General features: G+C 42.3%; 1 protein-coding gene across 1 annotated transcript in view; it reads right to left on the reverse strand.

Annotated features, from left to right (window-relative positions):
- LOC309549438 (protein unc-93 homolog A-like) overlaps positions 1-21,066 on the reverse strand; it is a 911,642-nt gene that overhangs the window by 126,251 nt on the left and 764,325 nt on the right. The window contains exon 7 of the mRNA XM_082249731.1: positions 18,269-18,400. Coding sequence (XP_082105857.1) covers positions 18,269-18,400 — 132 coding nt within the window. The remainder of the gene's footprint in view (positions 1-18,268; positions 18,401-21,066) is intronic.

Genomic DNA, 21,066 nt, shown 5'->3' on the forward strand with positions numbered 1-21,066 from the left:
CAATTGTGTGTGAGAATGTCAGGGGGTTAATAATGTGTCTGTGAACTTGGCAGAGCTGTTGATGCTGGTGAAATCCAAAATTTGAGACCGCACTCAAGGTGTATGTTGAAATCAAAAGATATCCTTTGTTCTTCATAAATGAAATAGACAGACAGTGTGCAGACAGACGTGCCAGGTTGACGCATTTCACGACACTGTAGGTCGCTTACTCATAACCACACGATGAGATCTCGAAAGTCGGCGAGCATTTGTAGGTAGACAGATAAGTGGAAACAAGGCGGTGTAATCACACACACCTCAGGCCAATTTAATTAATGAAACAAATGAGTGTCAGACTATTCGAAATGTCAAGGTGAAAATTGTTATTGACACATAAAATCCCACCAAGGGGAAAAATGTTGGACATTGTGAAAAAACAAGTGAAACATTAAATAAAATCACGTAACATTGGAAAGTTGCAATGAGGACACATATGAATCGTGCTCCTTCAATACCAGTAAAAAGAACCATCTACATAACAGGTGTAAAATTGTAAAACGTGAAGAAATGTGAATAGATCCCTCTTTGTAAGGGGGAGGGAAACAAAAAATGGGAACCAAAAAATGTGAACCAATCATATAATGGTATAATGGGAAAAGTAAATAATCAAGATGGTAAATGTAAAAGAATATATTGAAATTTATTTCTTTATTTCAATATATTCTTTTAGATTTACCATCTTGATTATTTACTTTTCCCATTATACCATTATATAATTGGTTCACATTTTTTGTTTCCCTCCCCCCCCCCTTACAAAGAGGGATCTATTCAAATTTTTTCACGTTTTACAATTTTACACCTGTTATGTAGATGGTTCTTTTTACTGGTATTGAAGGAGCAGGATTCATATGTGTCCTCATTGCAACTTTCCATTTTTTACAATGTTACGTGATTTTATTTAATGTTTCACTTGTTTTTTCACAATGTCCAACATTTTTCCCCTTGGTGGGATTTTATGTGTCAATAACAATTTTCACCTTGACATTTCGAATAGTCTGACACTCATTTGTTTCATTAATTAAATTGGCCCGAGGTGTGTGTGATGTGATAGAATTATTGAATTCTAATATTCCTAAGCTGAAATGAACATTATATATTGAACTTTTTTGTACAAGAAAGCATCAGAACTGTCTTGAAGGCAATCACTTGGAAGGAGCTGTGGAGGACGTGAGGGGGAACCAAAAACCTAATTAACATTCTTTAAGCTGACCATTTGGTGGGGGAAGGAACAGGAAAGACCTGACTTAGATGACTCTGTATTCTATGAAAACCCTCTCTCCCCCCCCCACTCTAAAGGGAGTGTCTTTACCTTGGTCAGTAGTACTCAATAAAAAGGCCAGCTGGGGTCTCATTCTCTCTCCATTGCATTGAAGGCTGACTAAGACACAAGATGGTAATGTAGAAATTCTGTGTGTGTGGTGTAATCTATATCTTGTAACGTATCCTTCGTCTCGTGTATGGTTCTGTGTGACTTTGTCCATTTGCAACACTATTTGTAAAGATCACTGTTTCTTAAGATTTTATCATCTATGTCATAATTGATTCATCTAAAGTTTATTTTCTGTAAAATAAATAAGATCTTTATTTTTAGCAGTTATCATTCATTACTTATTTTAATGGTAGTAGCCTCAACAACATTGGCAAGATTATTTTATAGGCAAAAAGAGTTATGATCACTTATCAGATTTATTAGACTGATTATTAAGTGGATAAGTGAGGTGAGTAGAAAAATTTCCATAACAGATGGTGCCCTGTGTGAGGAGCTCTTGCAAGCTCTTAAAGAACTTTCATTTCTTTTTACCTTTTGTCTGTACTAATACCCTGATGAGACTGATATGAACAGTATAATTAAAATAGAATTGTACAAGAAAGTTGAACATGTGTGGCCAGCCTAAGTCACACTGAATAATCTTTGTAATTAGACCTGTGAACGCTGGCTATATTGTAACTGCTACAAATAATTGTGCCCTTATTAACTACCCTATGTACTCCAAGCACTCAAAGGGTTATGCTAACCTTTCTTGAGATAACCAAAATAATAGTCGTACATTAAGCATTTTTTTTGGAATACTTCGGAAAAGTCCACGGGGGGATTTGAACTCGCAGGAAGTTCAGGAATCTCCAGGCTAACTTTGAAGGACTATAGTCAGCATAGGAAAAATTCTATATTGACAAGTAGTGAAAAAGGCAGCAACGGTGACAGGGGCGGTACCTGTCAACCCAATCATTGGCCAGAGATTAGCTACCTATGGGAGGGCAACCGCTTAAGGTTGGGAAATCAATTCAGGGTCCATAATCCGTAAGGATGGGTAATAAAATCGCTTCAAAGAGGGCGTCTAACCGTGGTGAACCCTACCACTTGACCCCGAAGGAAGAGATGATTGATAAATATGGGCCCTGGGTTGTAAAATATATTCAAGTTTGGGATCGCTGGACTAGGAAGAAGTATTATAAAAGAGGTACATTTAAGGTTAAAGCATGGGAGGAGCTGTGTTATGCTCATTACAAAAAGATGACACGCCCAAATGAAAAAGATGCTTGGAGTATATGGATGCTAGAATCATTGAACAGGGCAGAGGGAGGGAATGTTTTTGCTTTGGGATTTAAGGAGAAATCTTTCCAAGCAACACTTCAATGTAGGGACAAGCAGAAACTGTCACACAAGTCACAACCCCAAAGTTGTGGCAGTTATGAACAGGGGGAAGATGAGGATTTATCAGGATTAGGGCCTTATGCAATCGCCCGGTCCTTGTTAGAAAAATACTCAAAAAATGATATGAATTGTCATCTTTCAGCAGATAAGAAGGGAAAGCCACAACTTGCTGCTAAATTTGACACCCCAGTTAAAACCCTGGATGAATCACAGAGAGACTCTTTCTGTGAAGGACTGAAACAAAAGGAGAGACAGCGCAGCAAGACAGGGGAACGGAATGCTGACATTAAGGGAGAACAGTCTCCCTAGTACCAAAGATCATTTACCGTCAGAAGGGGTACTTTCTTCCCCTCTGACAGAAGAACCTGCCGAGTACAGTAATCCTCCATTTACTGACTGCAAGCCAGCATTTTCCCCTAGACAGCAGGTAAAGAGCAATGCTACTGCTGAAAGCAACACTGGCAGTTCTGGTACTGGGTACACTGCCTATGTACCTTAATGCCCCCGAGGGATTAGTATTCCACAGCAAGGACCTGTGTCGTGTCAATCTAACAGGGAAATGGTAACACCCAATGCGGGCACACCTGTATACCCTGGAACTGTTAATGCCACCCTTCAAGACGCTTTTCAGTTAAAGTGCCACCACCTGGAAGCAACAATCTTTCCCAGTCCTATTGGAATTCTGTGGCACAACCCCAAAAGACCAAACAACAGGTAATATCTTTTTCAGATGACATATCTTTCTATCCTGTAAGAGAGCAGGTCGTTTATGATTATAATGGGAGATCCACTGGAAAGATGACACATCACGTACCTTGGACTCCCTCTGAGATGAAGGGATTTCTGAGTGTTATCCTCCATCCAAGGACTGATCCCATTAAATTTGCGAAAGAGCTACTAGACATCCAGGCAAGCTACAATGCAAATTGGGGTGATATGCTTCAAATAATGAAAAGGGTTTGTGGAGACGGGGACTTTGATGAAATCCTCAGTAAAACAAATATTCCACAGACCCTATATGTTGACTCCAGCCATCAAGGGTGTATACTCAAAGCAATTGGCACAACTGATTAAAACAGTATATCCCCCCCAGTCTTGGACCAAGGTGTCAGGAGTGACCCAAGGACCAAAGGAAGATTGTATGACTTACTACAATCACTTTAAACATGCCGTGGAATCAGCTGGTGGGGACATTTCTAACAGCGCCCTGTCACCCGTATTAATACACAGCTTCATTACTGGGTTGAGAGGAAAAATAAGGGAAAAATTGATGACTGCAAATCCAGACTGGAGAGATAAGCCCCTCTCTTCCTTGTTGTCACTTGCAACTGCTATTGAAAGGAATATAGCTGATTGGGAGTCACAGAAACACCAAAGGATCTGCATTGTACAGTATGAACATTTGAAACGGCAAAACACGTCCCTAAAAGACGCTCTAGAAATAGCCAAAAGTAACATCAGTACTTTAGAAGTTTCTAAGTCAAATTCTGATGCTAGCTACCGCCACCTAGTAATAGAAAACCAGAGATTACAGGAACAAGTTCATCAGCTGGTAAAAAGACTGAAGGATGCAGAAAGTGAAGTAAAATCATTATCTGTCAGCTGCCAGGAGCAGCTTGCTCAGTCTTCAAAAAGAGTGGATAACAAAGCAACTGATTTGGTTATATCCGAATTCAGTGGGACATCCACACCTAATGTATGTACCAATAGGGATGAATCCATGGAAGGTAGGAGTTCTCACAAAATTGCCCCTATATCTTGTAAAGTACCAGAAAAATCCAGTTGGAACCTTTCCAGTCGTAGCCATCGAACATTCTCAGTCATCTAAAAGGAAGCCTCATGTTAAGAGATGCTGTACAACTCTAGATAAGATAAAATGTTATGCATGTGGACTATTTGGCCACATAGCTCGATTCTGTCTATCACGTCCCATTGAAAGCGTAGTGAAACAAAATCCATATAGGACAACGAGACGGGATTTTGAAGTGTACTCTGCGCGCTTTGCAACGTGGCCTAGGTGTAATAAATATGAACAGCCTAGATCATGGGTTCCATTCCAAAATCCTAAATTAGAGAACGCGTCCATACAGGATGAGAATGATGAAATGATTCGGGATGGGTCTTTGAAAGAATTTCAAACTTACCAAACAGATTTTAAGGAATTGAAAGGAAGACGTACAGGTTATTATAGAAAACATGCCGGTATTTGTGGTGTCTAGAGTTTGTCTTTAACATAGCTAATTGTGAGAGTAAGTTTGGTCTGTGAAATACATGAACTATATATGTTGTGTTGTCTGATGTTTATCACAGCTGCTGACAGCCCACTGGCCCCCCTCCCTTCTAGTCAGATCTGTGAGTGTATTGTCATGCAAATTGCCTGGTAATTCATTAAAGTGAAAGGTGAAATCTCTGTAATAGTGAATTGAGATGTGTATTCACTAACATGTGTTTTGTTTTCCAGAGAGACAGTTCTAAAGAGTGTCATTGTGATGAGGTATTATATGATTTGTGATTAAATGGTACCGCCTAAATATATATTTTTTTTTTTTTACGAGCTGCTCATTTTTGACCATGGTGAAAAAAATTTTTTTTTTTGGGAATTAATGGTATACCATAAACAAAATCCACGTGGTAATTAGTTTGAGCTCAACAATTTTTGGTTTTTGAAAAAGTGCACTGTTCCAAAACAACTAAGGAAAAATGTTTAAGTCTTTCTTTATGGAATGTAATGTATTATATATTTGTGTGTTTCATATGCTAATTTTTTGTTACATGTACTTAACCATCGGTTTATTTTTAGGAGGAAGAAAAAAATGTAATATTTATTTGTAGTTCTAAATTTATTGGTGTTTTATCCTTCAGATTCGATTATTGGGTTTCATGGCTTTCAGAACCAAAGGAGATCACAGCCTTCAGAGACAACTTTATATAAAATTAATTTTTCTTTTTTAGGTTTATTTGGATGGGGCTTCTGATGTCAGTCCATTTGGCTGTGCGTGGTTCTAGACCTTGTGTAGTGTATGTTCTGATCCGACATATGTAGAGCCCTGGTATTAATGAGTTTCTTTCCTAAACTGATAAGCAAAACCAACTAGTTAAAGTCTGCCATGCCATATTTCCTCTGACAATATGATTGGTCATCTTCAGTATTACTTAGGTTCTATAGATGAGAATTTGATTAGGACTGCAGTGGATAATTGTCACTCTAAACACCTATATTAGGTTGAAGAAGTGTTATGTTATCTCTGTCAGTGTTACTGCATTTATTGGTAAGGGTATTTTGGAATTGTCCAGAGTTTGAATAGATCTGTTACAGATATGTTTCCTCTGTGCCCAAACTTGTAAGGGTCTGTAAGGGTCTGCTGTTATACCTGATATAATTGGGTTTACGACTGGTTCACACCCTGCTGTTAATTGAATTAGTTACACACCCAGCCAGTCCTTTCTTTTCAAACTTAGCTCATTGCCTCGGGGTTAATGTAATTTTGTCTTCCTAGCAGTCTCTCTGTGTGTCCCCAAGTATATTTCAAGGTCACTTTCGTGCCCAGTGACACCATGCAACTATCTGCTCTTAAAGTTTTCTGTTTGTTTTTATGTGGCTTTTCGATATTGGTCGTTTGTGCCCAGTAGCAGAAGTTCCTTGAGATGGATACACATTATGCAGTTTTTTTGTTGTTCAGTTTCCTTTAGATTTACCTTTGGATAGGTGGTACAAGGGCCTGCCTGGTTGCATCCAATTTGAGAGTGTTTAGGTCTGGCCTCATTGTATGGTTTTGATGACTCTGAAGAAGCATTGTATGGGAAAATTGTATGCGAATTGTATGGTGTGTTGCCAGCTTCGCACTTTGTGCCTTGACCGTTCAAAGGGCCCTCACTTTTGTTATACAGGTGGGCATGCTGTATTCTCCTCAGTTGGTGCCCATAGGTGTCCTTCCGGTCCTAGACTCCTTGTGTACCTTAACTAGTATTCTGTGTCCTGCATGCCAGTTAGACCAGCGCCCCAGTGCTGTACTATGGTCCTGCCTTCCATTTGAGTCCTATCGGAATAGTGTACGCAGTTTATGTTGTATGGGTGAAGGATAACATTGTCTGCTTACCGGATTGACAAACGGGTCACAAGGTGTGCAGCCTTTGTAAAGAATCAGGTGTACATGTTGGAAGGTTAATTTCAATCCGGGTATTCAGATTATTCCCATAGTTCAGTTAAAGAGAGGTTTATTGGAGACTGCAGGAGCTGGAGGCATGGTACTGGGTGCTTTAAACACTATCGACCGGAAGGTACTCAGGAACACATTGGGGAGTCTGGAACTACATGTTGGTGAAGGGGTTAGAAAATCTCACTTACTCTGTCCAGCACCCAGGTACAATGAGAGGTGTTCCAGGACCCAGGAAAAGTGTTTGCCTCTTCCTCAGTGGGGCAATTTCCATTTTGCAAAGACAGGCAGGTGGGGGTAGTATCCAAGTTTACTATGAGTCATATGGATTGGTGGATGACTCCGTTCCATAGCTGTCAAAACTAGATTTGCACCATTCTCGTCCCTGATTGCAGGGACTGCACATAGTGCGTAGACCTTGGTCAATTTGGGTACTATCCTATCTGACTCTACAGTGTTACACCCCAGAGTCCATTATGGTGGTGATGGTTTATGAGTCTGGAAAACCTCAAATGATTGATATTGACGGGTGCTGGAGAAAGGAAAGTGTTGTGTTATGTCAAAGGAAATAAGACAGAATCATGAGTCAGCAATGCTGGAAAAGGAAGGGGTCATGTATCATGGATGCCGAGGTATTGTCCCAACCTGTCCTAAACAAAGTTAAAATTATTTGAGACCAGGGCACTGGTGCTGCTATCAAATGTCTAGTGATGCACTGTGTTCAGCATCAGGTTAAATTGTACTCAGCGGGGTACACTACCTCGGGGATCTATTGCACATCTTCTCTTGTCCTTGGCATGGCTATAGCAGGAACACCGGGACGTACCCCTATTACCCCAGAGAAAATACTTTATATCAAACATGACACCCCTTTACACCTACAGAAACTTCCTTTGGTATTTGGGGCAGAGTTAAAAGTTTGGTAGTTAGACTTTGGGCAACAGGATTTGAATAGCGCCCGCAGTTTCTGCCATGCATTATTAGAAGGGCCCTACTTAAGGGGTTAATGATCCAAGGGGAGGCGGTTGTACAAAAAGATAATAGCTGCAGGGGGGAATGATCTGATGGAGTTGGCTGAGGTAAAGTTCTTGGTGGAAGCAGAGTAGGCTTCCCTGAATAAATGAGTTTTCAGAGATCACCTAGTGGTGGACGGGGGTAGGAGCTGGCTGGACATACTGGAGTATGGAGTTCCATAGATTCTGGAGCAGTCCTGATAGTGAGCCTGGGAGGAGGTGACATGGGAGCTGGAGATCAGGATGCCTTAGGAAGAGCGGAGTGGATGATTTGGGTGATATCTTGAGATCAAAATAGATTAATCCAAATATCTCAGGTTAAGTTTTTTAATGGGCATATACAGTCGTAGGGCCACAGCTTTAGTGAACTCCACCCTGTTGCTGTCCCTATTTTGGGTAACTATTAGGAGACCGATGTGGGGTATTGTGCGAATTTAATAGAGGACCCTAAAACAATATAAAGTTACAGGAAAAACAAACTACATTTTTGAATTTTTGTTTTTTGGGAGAAGCCTCTAAATTGGAGTAATTAAGTGCAGTCAGGTTTACCTAAATTCTAAAAGTTTTTTTATCAATTTTTTGTTACTCTCTCCTTACTATCTGTGTACCTGACCTGCGAATTCACACTGTTGATCACTAGTGAGGGAGAGGAGTTGCCCTTTTTGTAAAGTAGTTGCTGCAATGCTTTTTGTTTTTTCTCTCCTTTTTCAGTGCAGCCAACAATAGATTTCAGGGCAACTATGTATTAGTGAATTTTTTATTTTTTTTTTAATACAGATTCAATGCTCTGTAACTATTCAAAAATTGAATGTGTTCTTTAAAAATCTTAGTTGGAGCAGCATAAAATCTGTAGTTTTTATATATTTTTTTTATATTTTTTATTTTTCATTTTTATTATCCTTTTTGCTCATTTTTTATTACTTACCTATCTTTCTTCCCTTCATCTGTCTACCTACAAATGCTCGCCGACTTTCGAGATCTCATCGTGTGGTTATGAGTAAGCGACCTACAGAGTCGTGAAACGCGTCAACCTGGCACGTCTGTCTGCACACGGTCTGTCTATTTCATTTATGAAGAATAAAGGATATCTTTTAATTTCAACATACACCTTGAGTGCGGTCCCAAATTTTGGATTTCTACAGTTCTTGGATTACGGATCTGACCTGCACCAGGTTTGGAACACACACCTGAGCGGCTTCTCCCCTCCCATTGCTTCGTTTCATTCTGTTGATGCTGGTGGACATGTGCTGAGAGCTGACTAGGCTAGAGCTTGTAGCCAAGATTTCTCAGCTCTTTTGTCTGAAAGAAAAAAGTGAAGTGCCACTTGCCACAACAACATTGTTTACAGCACACCCTTGTCTGCTGTGTGAAGTGCTGGTGACCACTGGGGACTGGAAACTTCCACTGTCATACATCCTTTATTGAGATCATAGTTGTCAAAAATGCCAAGAATGTACAGCCAGCAATGATCTTCTAGCAATGAAGGGGTGAATTATGTACAGCAAGCAAGCATTTGCTAGCAATAAAAGGATTAGTCATGTTTCTAGCCACCAGGGATTTTTGTAAGATCCCTAGGGGTTAGGGATATGATTAAAGTGGTTCTAAAGGCAGAAGGTTTTGTACAGTATCTTAATGCATTCTATGCATTAAGATAAAAAGTATTTTGTGTGCAGCAGCCCCCCTCAGCCCCTCTAATACTTACCTGAATACTTACCATCTTGATCCAGCGACGTTGCACGACAGACTCGGCTGTCACAGCAGCAGGTGCCATTGGCTCCCGCTGCTGTCAATTAAAGTCAGCGTGCCAATGAGGAGAGAGAGGCAGCAGTCGTGGCTCTGTGTCTGAATGGACACACAGAGCAGCAGCTCGGCACGGGTGCCCTTATAGAAGCTGCTTTCTGTGGTGGCACTCAGCGGGAGGGAGGAGCAAGGAGTGCTGGCGAGGGACCCAAGAAGCAGAGAATCTGGGCTGCTCTGCGCAAAACCACATATTTGTTATTTAAAAAAAAACCAAAAAAAAAACAAGACTTTAATATTACTTCAACCCCTTTATTGCTAGCAGATCCTTGCTGGCTGTACATACAGTAACCTCTTCATTGATAGCAAATCCCTTGTGGCTGGACATGAATAACCCTTTCATTGTTGTCAGATCCTGAAGGAAGCACACGATTAACCTTCTTGTAGAACCATGCCTATATTAAATGAATACCCTGCCCCTAACTAAAGTACATACTCTTCCTACAGCAGCTTTCTATACACACAGGAAAGGTGTCCCTAAAAACTTTTTTGAAATGTTGGCAACTATGATAGACTACAAAACTTCCTGTGATTCTTGAGTAGTGCTCTGCCTGACATAATTTTGTTCTGGGAGTGGTACCCCACTGCAAGAACTCAGCACTGTATGAATATGTAACATGGGGTTAGGCTTTAATTCCCTTACAAAGGGAGGGAGGGGCTGAGCATCACCCTGGGGGATAAGAGTAGAGAGTGGGAGGAATCTATAGGTAGATCCCTACCAACCCCTACGACAGGACCATTGATTGGTCATAACAACAACACCAAGATGGAAAGGGCGGGGGAGGGAGTGGGAGGTGGGGTAGTAGGGAGGCGACAGAGGATTAGGTGGGGAAGGGAAGGAGGGAAGAAAGAGGGAGGGTGAGGGAGAACCCAGAAATGTAAAATCTATGGTCCCATCGTATAGAGTTACTACCCTTTTTGAGTGTTATAGTTGATCTGCAAGGAAGGGCTGCGAAGTTGCTTCCCCATTTTCCATTACCAGAGCTTACGGGCTTTGAAATTGGGGAGAAACAAACATTGAGAGGTTTGAGGAGATAGAGAGCTTAAAATGAGTGCATTAAAAATTATATTGTATAATGTAAGGGGGCTCAATACACCAACTAAATAAATTATCTTAAGAGCTTAGACGTAATTCTGCTAAAATTGTCTTTTTACAGGAGACATATATTGCTCAGGACACTAATTTAACTACCTCAATACTGGGCACTTAAACCCCCTTCCTTCCCAGACCAATTTTCAGCTTTTAGCGCTGTTGCATTTTGAATGACAATTGCGCGGTCATGCAACACTGTAACTAAACCAAATTTGTGTCATTTTCCCCCACAAATAGAGCTTTTTTTTTGGTGGTATTTGATCACCGCCAGGTTTTTTCTTTTTTGGTGCACAAATAAAAAAAAGACGGAAAAGTTTGAAAAAAAAAAACGTTTTTTAGGTTATAAAATTTTGTAAATAGATACGTTTTTTCCTGCACTGATGACGCCGCACTGACAGGCACTGATGAGGAGACACTGATGAGGAGACACTGATGGGGTGGCACTGATGGGGTGGCACTGATATGCAGCACTGATGGGCACTGATAGGTAGCACTGATATGCAGCACTGATGGGCACTGATAGATAGCACTGATATGCAGCATTGGTGGGCACTCATAGGCAGCGCTGATGGGCACTGATAGGCAGCACTGATGGGCACTGATCAGCAGCACTGATCGGCACTGATGGGCGGCACTGATGGACCCTGATAGGCAGCACTGGTGGGCAATAATGGGCATTGGTGGGCGGCACTGATAGATGGCAATAATGGGCACTGGTGGGCAGCACTGATAGATGGCATTGGTGGGCAGCACTGATAGGGAGGGCACCACTGACAGGCTCTCTGAGCCCTGTTTGCCATCCCTGGTGGCCATGGTGGGCATCCCTGGTGGTTATGGGTGGGCATCCCTGGTGGCTCTAGTGGCACCCCCCCTCCCAGGGCTGCACTGGTAATCAATGTTCTGATTACCAGCACAGACCCCCCCCCCCCTGTGATCAGTGAGTAATTAGAAATACTCACTGATCCCCCCGGCTGCAGTATCGATCCTCTCTTCTTCTCCTCACTGACAGGATCTGTCAGGAGGAGAAGAGATCAAAGCCGTTACAACGGCTGTGTTTACATTACATGACAGCTGTGATTGGACACAGCCGTCATGTGATCAGGAGGGCTAATCACAGGGCCCTCCTGCCGAATCTTGTTGCTCTGTATCCGAGGGACACAGGCACATCGAGATCGCACCACTGCGCGTGCCCGCGGAGGCGTGATCTCGCTCCTTCTGAAGGACGTTCCGGAATGTCCGATCAGAAGGACGAGACTCCCACCAGGCCGTATATGTACAGTGGCCGGGTGGGAGGTGGTTAAAGATATATTCAAAATATTTTCCAACCTGGTTCTATGGAAATCCACCCACAAAAAAAGCAAAAGGAGTGGCAGTAGGATTTGCTAAATATGTAAGGTTTTCCCTAGAAGAATGATTGGTTGACCCAGATGGCAGATACATCTTCCTGAAGGGACAACTACTGGGTTTGGACTACAATTTGGCAAATGTATAAAGCCCCAATAAGAATCCAAAAAGCTATTTGAAGAGAATAATAGATAAACTGTCTGCTTTTAAAAAAGGTAACTTGATTTTGGCTGGGGATTTTAAATTTTGTATGGACCCATCTGTGGACATTGACAAAGCGATTTCTGTTTGACTGCAGCCGATCTCTAACTGCCCCTAAAGCAACCATAGGATACCTGGCCCTATAGTAAAGAGACTGTAATAGACCCTAAAATGACATTGGAGCATTTTAAATGACTTTTGTGGACATTGACAAAGCGATTTCTGTGTGACTGCAGCCAATCTCTAACTGCCCCTATAGCAGCCACAGGATACCTGGCCCTATAGTAAAGAGACTGTAATAGACCCTAAAACGACATTGGAGCATTTTAAATGACTTTTGTGGACATTGACAAAGCGATTTCTGTGTGACTGCAGCCGATCTCTAACTGCCCCTAAAGCAACCACAGGATACCTGGCCCTATAGTAAAGAGACTGTAATAGACCCTAAAACGACATTGGAGCATTTTAAATGACTTTTGTGGACATTGACAAAGCAATTTCTGTGTGACTGCAGCCGATCTCTAACTGCCCCTAAAGCAACCACAGGATACCTCTCCCTAAGCTCAAAAGATACTAGACCTATACCGAAAAATACCAGCCCTGAAAAGGACTTTTGTGGATCTTCACAGCGCTATATGTGTCTAGCAAACTCTCCCTGATGAGCACAGCAGACCTCTCCCTACACTGGCAGAAAGCGGAATGTGAAATGGCCGCCAGATCAGGTCTATTTATAGGGTAGGGGGACTGTCCATGTGCTGGAATGTTTCAATTGGCTGTCCCGTTCCACCTGATGGCTGTGTCATGGGTCAAAGTTCTTCTGAATGAAAAAGAAAATAGCGGCGCGGACATATTCGTGAACATCGGCAAAAGTCCAACTATTTGCGAACAAGTAAAATTTGCCGCCGGGCGACCCGCAAGGCCATCTCTATCGACTGGATACCTCTCCTTAACCTGAAAAGGTTAGCGAACAAGCTAAATTTGCCGCGAACCGACCGCCGGGCGAACCACAAGGCCATCTCTAGTTCTCACCTTTGTTGCCAGCAGTTTAGACATTAATGGCTGTTTGTTGAGTTATTTTGAGAGGACAGCAAATTTACACTGTTATACAAGCTGTACACTCACTACTTTATATTGCAGCAAAGTGTCATTTCTTCAGTGTTGTCACATGAAAAGATATAATAAATTATTTACAAAAATGTGAGGGGTGTACTCACTTTTGTGAGGTACTGTATGTGTTGTAGAGATGAAGACCTGATTGATAACTTTTAATAAAGTTTAAAAAGTGGAAAGATTTTAAAGAAACTGGAGATTATATACGAATATGGGAAAACCAAGGAAGTCAACAAGTGCAGAATATGTAAGAAATACTTAGAAGGATGGCTATGAAAACTGGTGGAATAGGGTAATTAAAGTGGGGAGGGAATAAGGTAGGGGTATATAAAAAAGTTAATGTATGGCAGAGGAATTTTTTTTTTCTTTTTTTTATACTGATTGTAAAATTTAAGAAAACAAAAAAAAATAGTAAAATAATTCCCTTACAAAAGGACAAGGGTGTACTCTTTAGAGGGATAAAACAGGTTTAACCTCCACCTGGCCAGCTCTGTTGATTATTGTAATAGATCAACCAACTCCCCGACTGGGTACCTCCTTTGACAGATGCTCCTAGTGCTTCCCGAGGGCTCCAAGCACTCCACCAGACACCATAACCACCTCAGACCCCACGAACCGCCACAGCTTGGTTGGGGTCTCGTCGTCCCCTACCCACCCTGGACCTATGGCAAGGCTCCAGGTTCCCGTGGGTGAACCTCTCTTTCCCCAGAGAGGGAAGCAGGAACAATCTCATACAAGAGCTTAGTGATTATCCAAGGGAGTATGAAGAGCATAGCAATCCCTTGTAGCAGCTTCCCCAATAAGAGACAGGACATCCACAATCCAATAGAAACAGGGTTTTACACTCCCATACAGTGTACACATACCCTCCCCTCTGGCTGATTACCCTCCCAGCTGTCAGCGGACATCACAGAGTCAGTCCAGGCTCGGGGATGATCGCAACAATGAAGTCGGGATCCACCTACATGCCTTGACCGACACCCGGCTCAGCCTCTCAGCTCCTGCCCCTTTCACAGCCCAGTGCTCCAGTGAGCACAAGGAGAGGGGGGCAGAGCAGAGAGCTGCTGACTGATAGTCAGCAGTTTTCTGCTCAGGGAGCTATGAGAACCGAGCGATCGGCAGTGTTTTATTGCGCGGTTCTTGCCGGGGCACAAATACAGCATTGAACCTATGCTGCATCTAGCTAGGTAAGTATGATTCAGAAAAAAAAAAAAAAAACCTATTTTAACCACTTCCATACCGAGTCATGTAATATGACGTCGGCAAAGTGGTTGTAAGGATCCGGGCCGCCGTCATATGACGTCGCCCGGATCTCCCCTCTACTGCGCTACCCCGGGGGCGCGCAGCGCGGCGATCGGGGGTGAGGCTCGTCCCTCGGACATAGCCCATCCCTGATCAAGGTAAACAGCCAATAGAAATTGGCTGTTTACCACGTGATCAGCTGTGTCAATCACAGCCGATCACATGAGCGGCTCCAGCACGAGCCGCTCGTTCTCTCTGCAATGCGCGCCCCCGGGGCCGCGCAGAGCAGCGATCGGGGACGAGGCTCGTCCCTCGGACAGAGTCGATCCCCGATCTAGGTAAAGAGCCAATGAAATTGGCTCTTTACCACGTGACCGGCTGTGTCCAATCACAGCCGGTCACAAATGTCAACAGAGAACACAGTAACTAGCTGTCACCGTGTTCTCCTCCTCATACACTGATCCTGTGTGAGGAAGAGAGTGTGGTAACAGCTAGTTACCAAGTACAGTGCACCCCAACCACACTGATTGCCCCCCCAATAAAAAGCACCTGTCACTAGCCCATCAAATTACCCGAGTACCTGTCACCAGCCCATCGGGTACTCTGATGACAGGTACTCGGGTACTCTGATGGGCTGGTGACAGGTATTCGGGTACTCTGATGACGGGTACTCTGATGACAGGTACTCGGGTACTCTGACGGGTACTCGGGTACTCTGATGACGGGTACGCAGGTACTCTGATGATGGGTACTCGGGTACTCTGATGACAGGTACTCGGGTACTCTGATGACAGGTACTCGGGTACTCTGATGACGGGTACTCGGGTACTCTGATGACAGGTACTCGGGTACTCTGATGACAGGTACTCGGGTACTTTGAGTACCTGTCAACGGAGTACCCGTCATCAGAGTACCTGAGTACCTGTCATCTACCCATCAGAGTACCCGAGTACCTTCCACCTGCTCATCAGAGTACCTGACGCCTGAAGTACCCGAGTACTTGCCGCCTGCTCATCAGTACCCATCACTACTCATCAGTACCTATCACGTATCAGTACTGATCATCAGTACTACACATCAGTACTTATCACCTGCCTGTCACCTGCCAGTGCCCATCAGAGTATCCAAGTACCTGTCACCTGCCTATCGGAGTACTCGAGTACCTGCCACTTGCTCATCAGTACCAGAGTACCTGTCACCTGCCCAACAAAGTGCCCGAGTACCTATCACCCTTCATACAGCCACCATGTCCAAGTCCAAAAAGGTTTATATACGTCCTCCGTTTAAACCTAAATACCGGTGTTATGGCAGCAGATAGCGGTGGACGGTTGGCTTTCCGATAAGGGTGGTCCCAGCGGCGGATTCGCCGTGGGATCACCCTTCCGGGATGGCGGAAGAGGCGCCCCCCCCCCCTCCCGCCACGTTCCGGTCCTTTTCCCCGCTTACCGGACCCGCCGGCAGCGGGGAAAACGATCCGGTCCCAGATCCTCACAGACAGGATGTCGAGTGAGGGCAAGCTTGCCCTCACTTGACTCTATGGTCTTGGAGGACCGGAGCTACGGAAAATGTTGTTGCCTAGCAACCGGTTTAAACGTCCTTTTTTTTTTTTTCATTTTATATAATAATTTTTTTTTTTTATATCTTTTAGTGTACTTGTGAGATCTGAGGACTTTTTGACCCCAGATCTCACAAAAAAGAGGTCCTGTCGTGCCTATTTCTATTACGAGGAATGTTTACATTCCTTTTAATAGAAATAAAAATGATCAATTTTTTTTTTAAACGGTGTAAAAATAAAAAATAATAAATAAAATAAATAGTAAAAAAAAAAAAAAAATTAAAGCGCCCTGTCCCCGTGAGCTTGCGCGCAGAAGCGAACGCATACAGAAACCCCGCCCACATATGTAAACGGTGTTCAAACCACACATGTGAGGTATCGCCACGATCGTTAGAGCAAGGGGAATAATTTGAGCCATAGACCTCCTCTGTAACTCAAAGATGGCAACCTGTAGAAATTTTTAAATTGTCGCCTATGGGGATTTTTAAGTACCAAAGTTTGTCGCCATTCCGTGAGCGTGCGCAATTTTGAAACATGACATGTTGGATATCTATTTACTCGGCGTAACATTATCTTTCACATTATGGAAAAAAATTGGGCTAACTTTACTGGTTTCTTATTTTTTAATTAAAAAAAGTGAATTTTTTCCAAAAAAATTGCGTTTGGAAGACCGCTGCGCAAATACGGTGTGATAAAAAATATTGCAATAATCTTCATTTTATTCTCTAGGGTCTCTGCTAAAAAAAAATATATAATGTTTGGGGGTTCTAAGCAGTTTTCTAGCAAAACAACTGATTTTAGCTTGTAAACACCAAATGTCAAAAATAGGCCTAGGCAAGTGGCTAGGATGCATGATGGTGCGCCTTGGATGTTAGACCCCTCTATATGGCTAGGCTGTGAAAAAGTCTCACACATGTGGTATTGCCATACTCAGGAGGAGTGGCAGAATGTATTTTGGGGTGTCATTTTTGCTGTGTACATGCTATGTGTTAGGAATATCCTATAAATTGACAACTTTGTGTAAAAAAAAAAAGTTTTCATTTTTTTCCCACATTTTCCAAAAACCTGTGGAAAAAAATATGTTCAAACGACCCATAATGCCTCATAGAATATACGTTGGAGTGTTTGCTTTCCAAAATGGGGTCATTTTGTGGTCTTTTCCATTGTATTGGTGCTCTAGGGCCTTGAAAAATGTGATAGGTAGTAAGAAAGTTTTATGTGTATTTATGCTCCTAGAACGCCTGAAGGTGCTTCTTGGACGTGGAGTCTCTTTTTGTGGCCAGGCTGTATAAAAGTCTCACACATGTGGTATCGCCATACTCAGAAGGAGTAGCAGAATGTATTTTTGGGTGTAATTTTTGCTGTGTACATGCTATGTGTTAGAAATAGCTTATAAATTGACAACTTTGTGGGAAAAAAAAGAAAAAAATTTTTTTTCTTAATTTTCCCAAGAATTGTGGGAAAAAATTACAACTTCAAAAAACCCACCATGCCTCTTACTAAATACCTTGGACTGTCTACTTTACAAAAAGGGGTCATTTGGGCGGTATTTGTACTGTCCTGACATTTCAGGGCCTCAAGAAAGGAGATAGGCCGTCAGTACATCTGGTGTGATCAATTTTCAGTAATTGGTACCATAGCTTCTAGACTCAATAACTTTCACACAGACTAAATAATATACACTAATTTGGGTTAATTTTACCAGAGACATGTAGCAGTATACATTTTGGCCCAAATGTATGAAGAAAAATTAATTTTTTGCAAAATTTTATAATTGAAACTAAAAAAAGTGTTTTTTTTTTTCAAATTTTTTGCTCTTTTTTTTGCATATATCACAAAAAAAAACCCCAGTTGTGATCAAATACCACCAAAAGAAAGCTCTATTTGTGTGAAAAAAATGATAAAAATTTTGTTTGGTTACAGTGTAGCATGACTGAGCAATTGTCATTCAAAGTGTGAGAGTGCTGAAAGCTGAAAATTGGTCTGGGCAGGAAGGGTGTCTAACTGCTCTGTATGGAAGCGGTTAAATAAATATTAACTAAAAAATGCATGCACAAGAATACTTACAGTTGGTTTGTGTCTGCCATATGGCATCGGCCATGCCCCAAAATGCAGGAAATAAGAAAAACACAACAAGCTCAGTTGGGTAAGGCATCCAAAAAAGCAAAGCTATTATTGTTGCAAAATTGGTCAATGCAGCTAAATGGAAAACAAAGATAAGTAGAATAAATGTCCAATGAAAATTGTGTTGTTTGGTATTTATATTACAATACATATATACTATTTATATACTGTTAATTACATTAATTATACAAGATATATAAGTTTTTATTGATTTTATTTTTTTAGGAAAAAGTGATTTTCTCAGTTGCAATGAATTGAACAGACTCAATGGACCACTTGGTCTTTTTCTTCCATCGCTCTTTTATGTAACATGCAGTATGATGAAGATTACAGTGGAAGTCCACAGGTAATGTGCTAAATACATCCTTGCAATACAGGTTTACCATTTTAACCTGAAAAACCATTTGAAAATTCTGTGCATTCAGCCTTGTGATTTACACATCTCTGCCTCAATGCAACAGTCAGAGAGATCATTATGTTACTGCCTGGTTCAGCTTTACTATTTACTCTTTCAGTTTTAATGTTGCCCTGATAACTAAACATTTGTGGTGAAGCTAAACAAACTGAAGGCATGCGGAACCAAGAAATCAACAAACATTTGTATTTAATTGTTTATTAACGTGGGATTTAGGTCTAACACTAAACATTTTTTTTACTGTTCCTGCCTACCCTGCTTAAAAAAGATCTGTATGCTCACATTTTTTTAGTCCACTCTTGTCTGGTCATGTGATCCTGCAGCTCCAGCTACCCTGTATCAGTGAGCAACTGCTGAAGGGGGGGGGGGGGGGGAGTGCTGACAATGCTTGGGCCATGGGGGCCTGTGACGGGAGTCACTTTGGGCGCGGGGTGACCAGGAAACTAGGGGGCACTGGGGATATGGTTTGGATTGATCCAAATGGGACAGTGATATTCAGGAATGATGTTTCTCTTGAAGTATGAAGATTTTATTCCCTGTACATTGTGAGGTCTCTGACCAGGAAGTACAACTCCTAATATGGGCATTCCAGGAAGTTTAATGTGGAGACCAACTGTCTAACTATGTTGCTTTTGTCTGAATAAGTGGCTGAGGAATTGGTGTAGGAAGGAGGGGTTTGGGTTCCTGGAGAACTGGGCTGACTTCTCAGTCGGCTACCGGCTCTTTAGTAAGGATGGGCTGCACCTTAATGGGGACGGTACAGCTCTTTTGGGGAGAAAGATGGCCACCAAGTTGGAGGGGCTTTTAAACTAGGAGACGGGGGGGAGGGCTCAGAAGTAGAGTCAGTCAGGAGGGAGCAGAGGACTGAAGGCAGCTGTAGTGTCAGCAGCGACAGTAGGTCCACAATGTCAATTGGCAGGTCTGTGCGGGAGAACCTCAGACCAAACAGGAATAAACATAACCGCCAATTGCGCTTAACTTCCTTAAAACTAAGAGGGGTATATGCTAATGCCAGGAGCCTAGCTAATAAAATGGATGAGTTGGAAATGTTAGTACATGAGGAGGACATAGACCTTGTGGGAATAACAGAGACTTGGTTCGACCCCTCACATGACTGGCTGGCCAATATCCAAGGGTATTCGGTGTACCGGAAGGACAGGGTAGGAAAAAGAGGGGGAGGGGTATGTCTCTATGTCAAGAACAATATAAAGGTGACAGAAAGGAGTGACATTACGGATGGGATGAGCATGGATTTAGAATCTGTGTGGGTTGAACTCCATAGGGAAGGAGAAAAGGGGAAAGTAATTGTGGGGGTTTGCTATAGGCCACCTAACCAAGGGGAGGAGGTAGAGCTGGAATTTTTAGCACTAATGGGTAAAGTGGCAAAATTGGGATCAGTCATCGTATTGGGGGACTTCAATTACCCCGACATTGACTGGGAAGAGGGGACTGCACACTCACAGAAGGCCCGCCTATTCACGGAAACCTTACTGGATAATTACATGTCACAGTTGGTGGATTCCCCTACCAGAGAAAACGCAGTCCTGGATCTATTGCTCACTAATGACCCAGACATAATCTCGGAGGTAGGAGTCCAGGACAACCTGGGCTCTAGCGATCACAGGATGATCACATTTAGTGTAAATAACAATATAACAAGACAAGTGGGGAACATAAGAACCCTAAACTTCAGAAGGGCGAACTTTCCAAAATTGTACTCAATGATGGAAAGGGTAAACTGGGACCAAACCCTGGGATCCCTGACCACAGAGGAAAAATGGGAATGCTTTAGGAACATATTAGGCAAAGGCATCTTGCAGTGCATTCCTATGGGAAATAAATTTAGAAGAGACAAAGCCAAACCTGGCTGGCTAAACTGTAGAGTCAAAAAACTTATTAGGGGGAAAAAATTGGCCTTCAAGAAGTATAAATCAGAGGGCACAGTATCGGCTTTCGAGCAATACAAGGAGGCAAATAAGAAAAGTAAACAAGAAATCAAGATGGCTAAAATCAACTTTGAGAGACAAATAGCAGAGGATAGTAAAAAAAACCCAAAGAAATTCTTTAAATATATCAACAGCAAAAAAACTAAGGCAGAGCATATTGCACACATAATTAACAATGATGGGAGGATGGTTACAGAGGACACTGAAAAAGCAACCGTGCTGAATGCTTTTTTCTCGTCAGTCTTTACACAGGAAAAGGAGGGGTACACTGACCATGACTGTATGGTTAGTAGTAATAAACAGGACTTGCCACCATGGCTAACAGAGGGGGAAATCAGGGAAAGGCTGGATAAACTTAACACAAACAAATCACCAGGACC

This window comes from Pelophylax lessonae (genome assembly GCF_965119305.1).
Source record: "Pelophylax lessonae genome assembly, chromosome: 3".
In the NCBI taxonomy this organism is placed as follows: domain Eukaryota; kingdom Metazoa; phylum Chordata; class Amphibia; order Anura; family Ranidae; genus Pelophylax; species Pelophylax lessonae.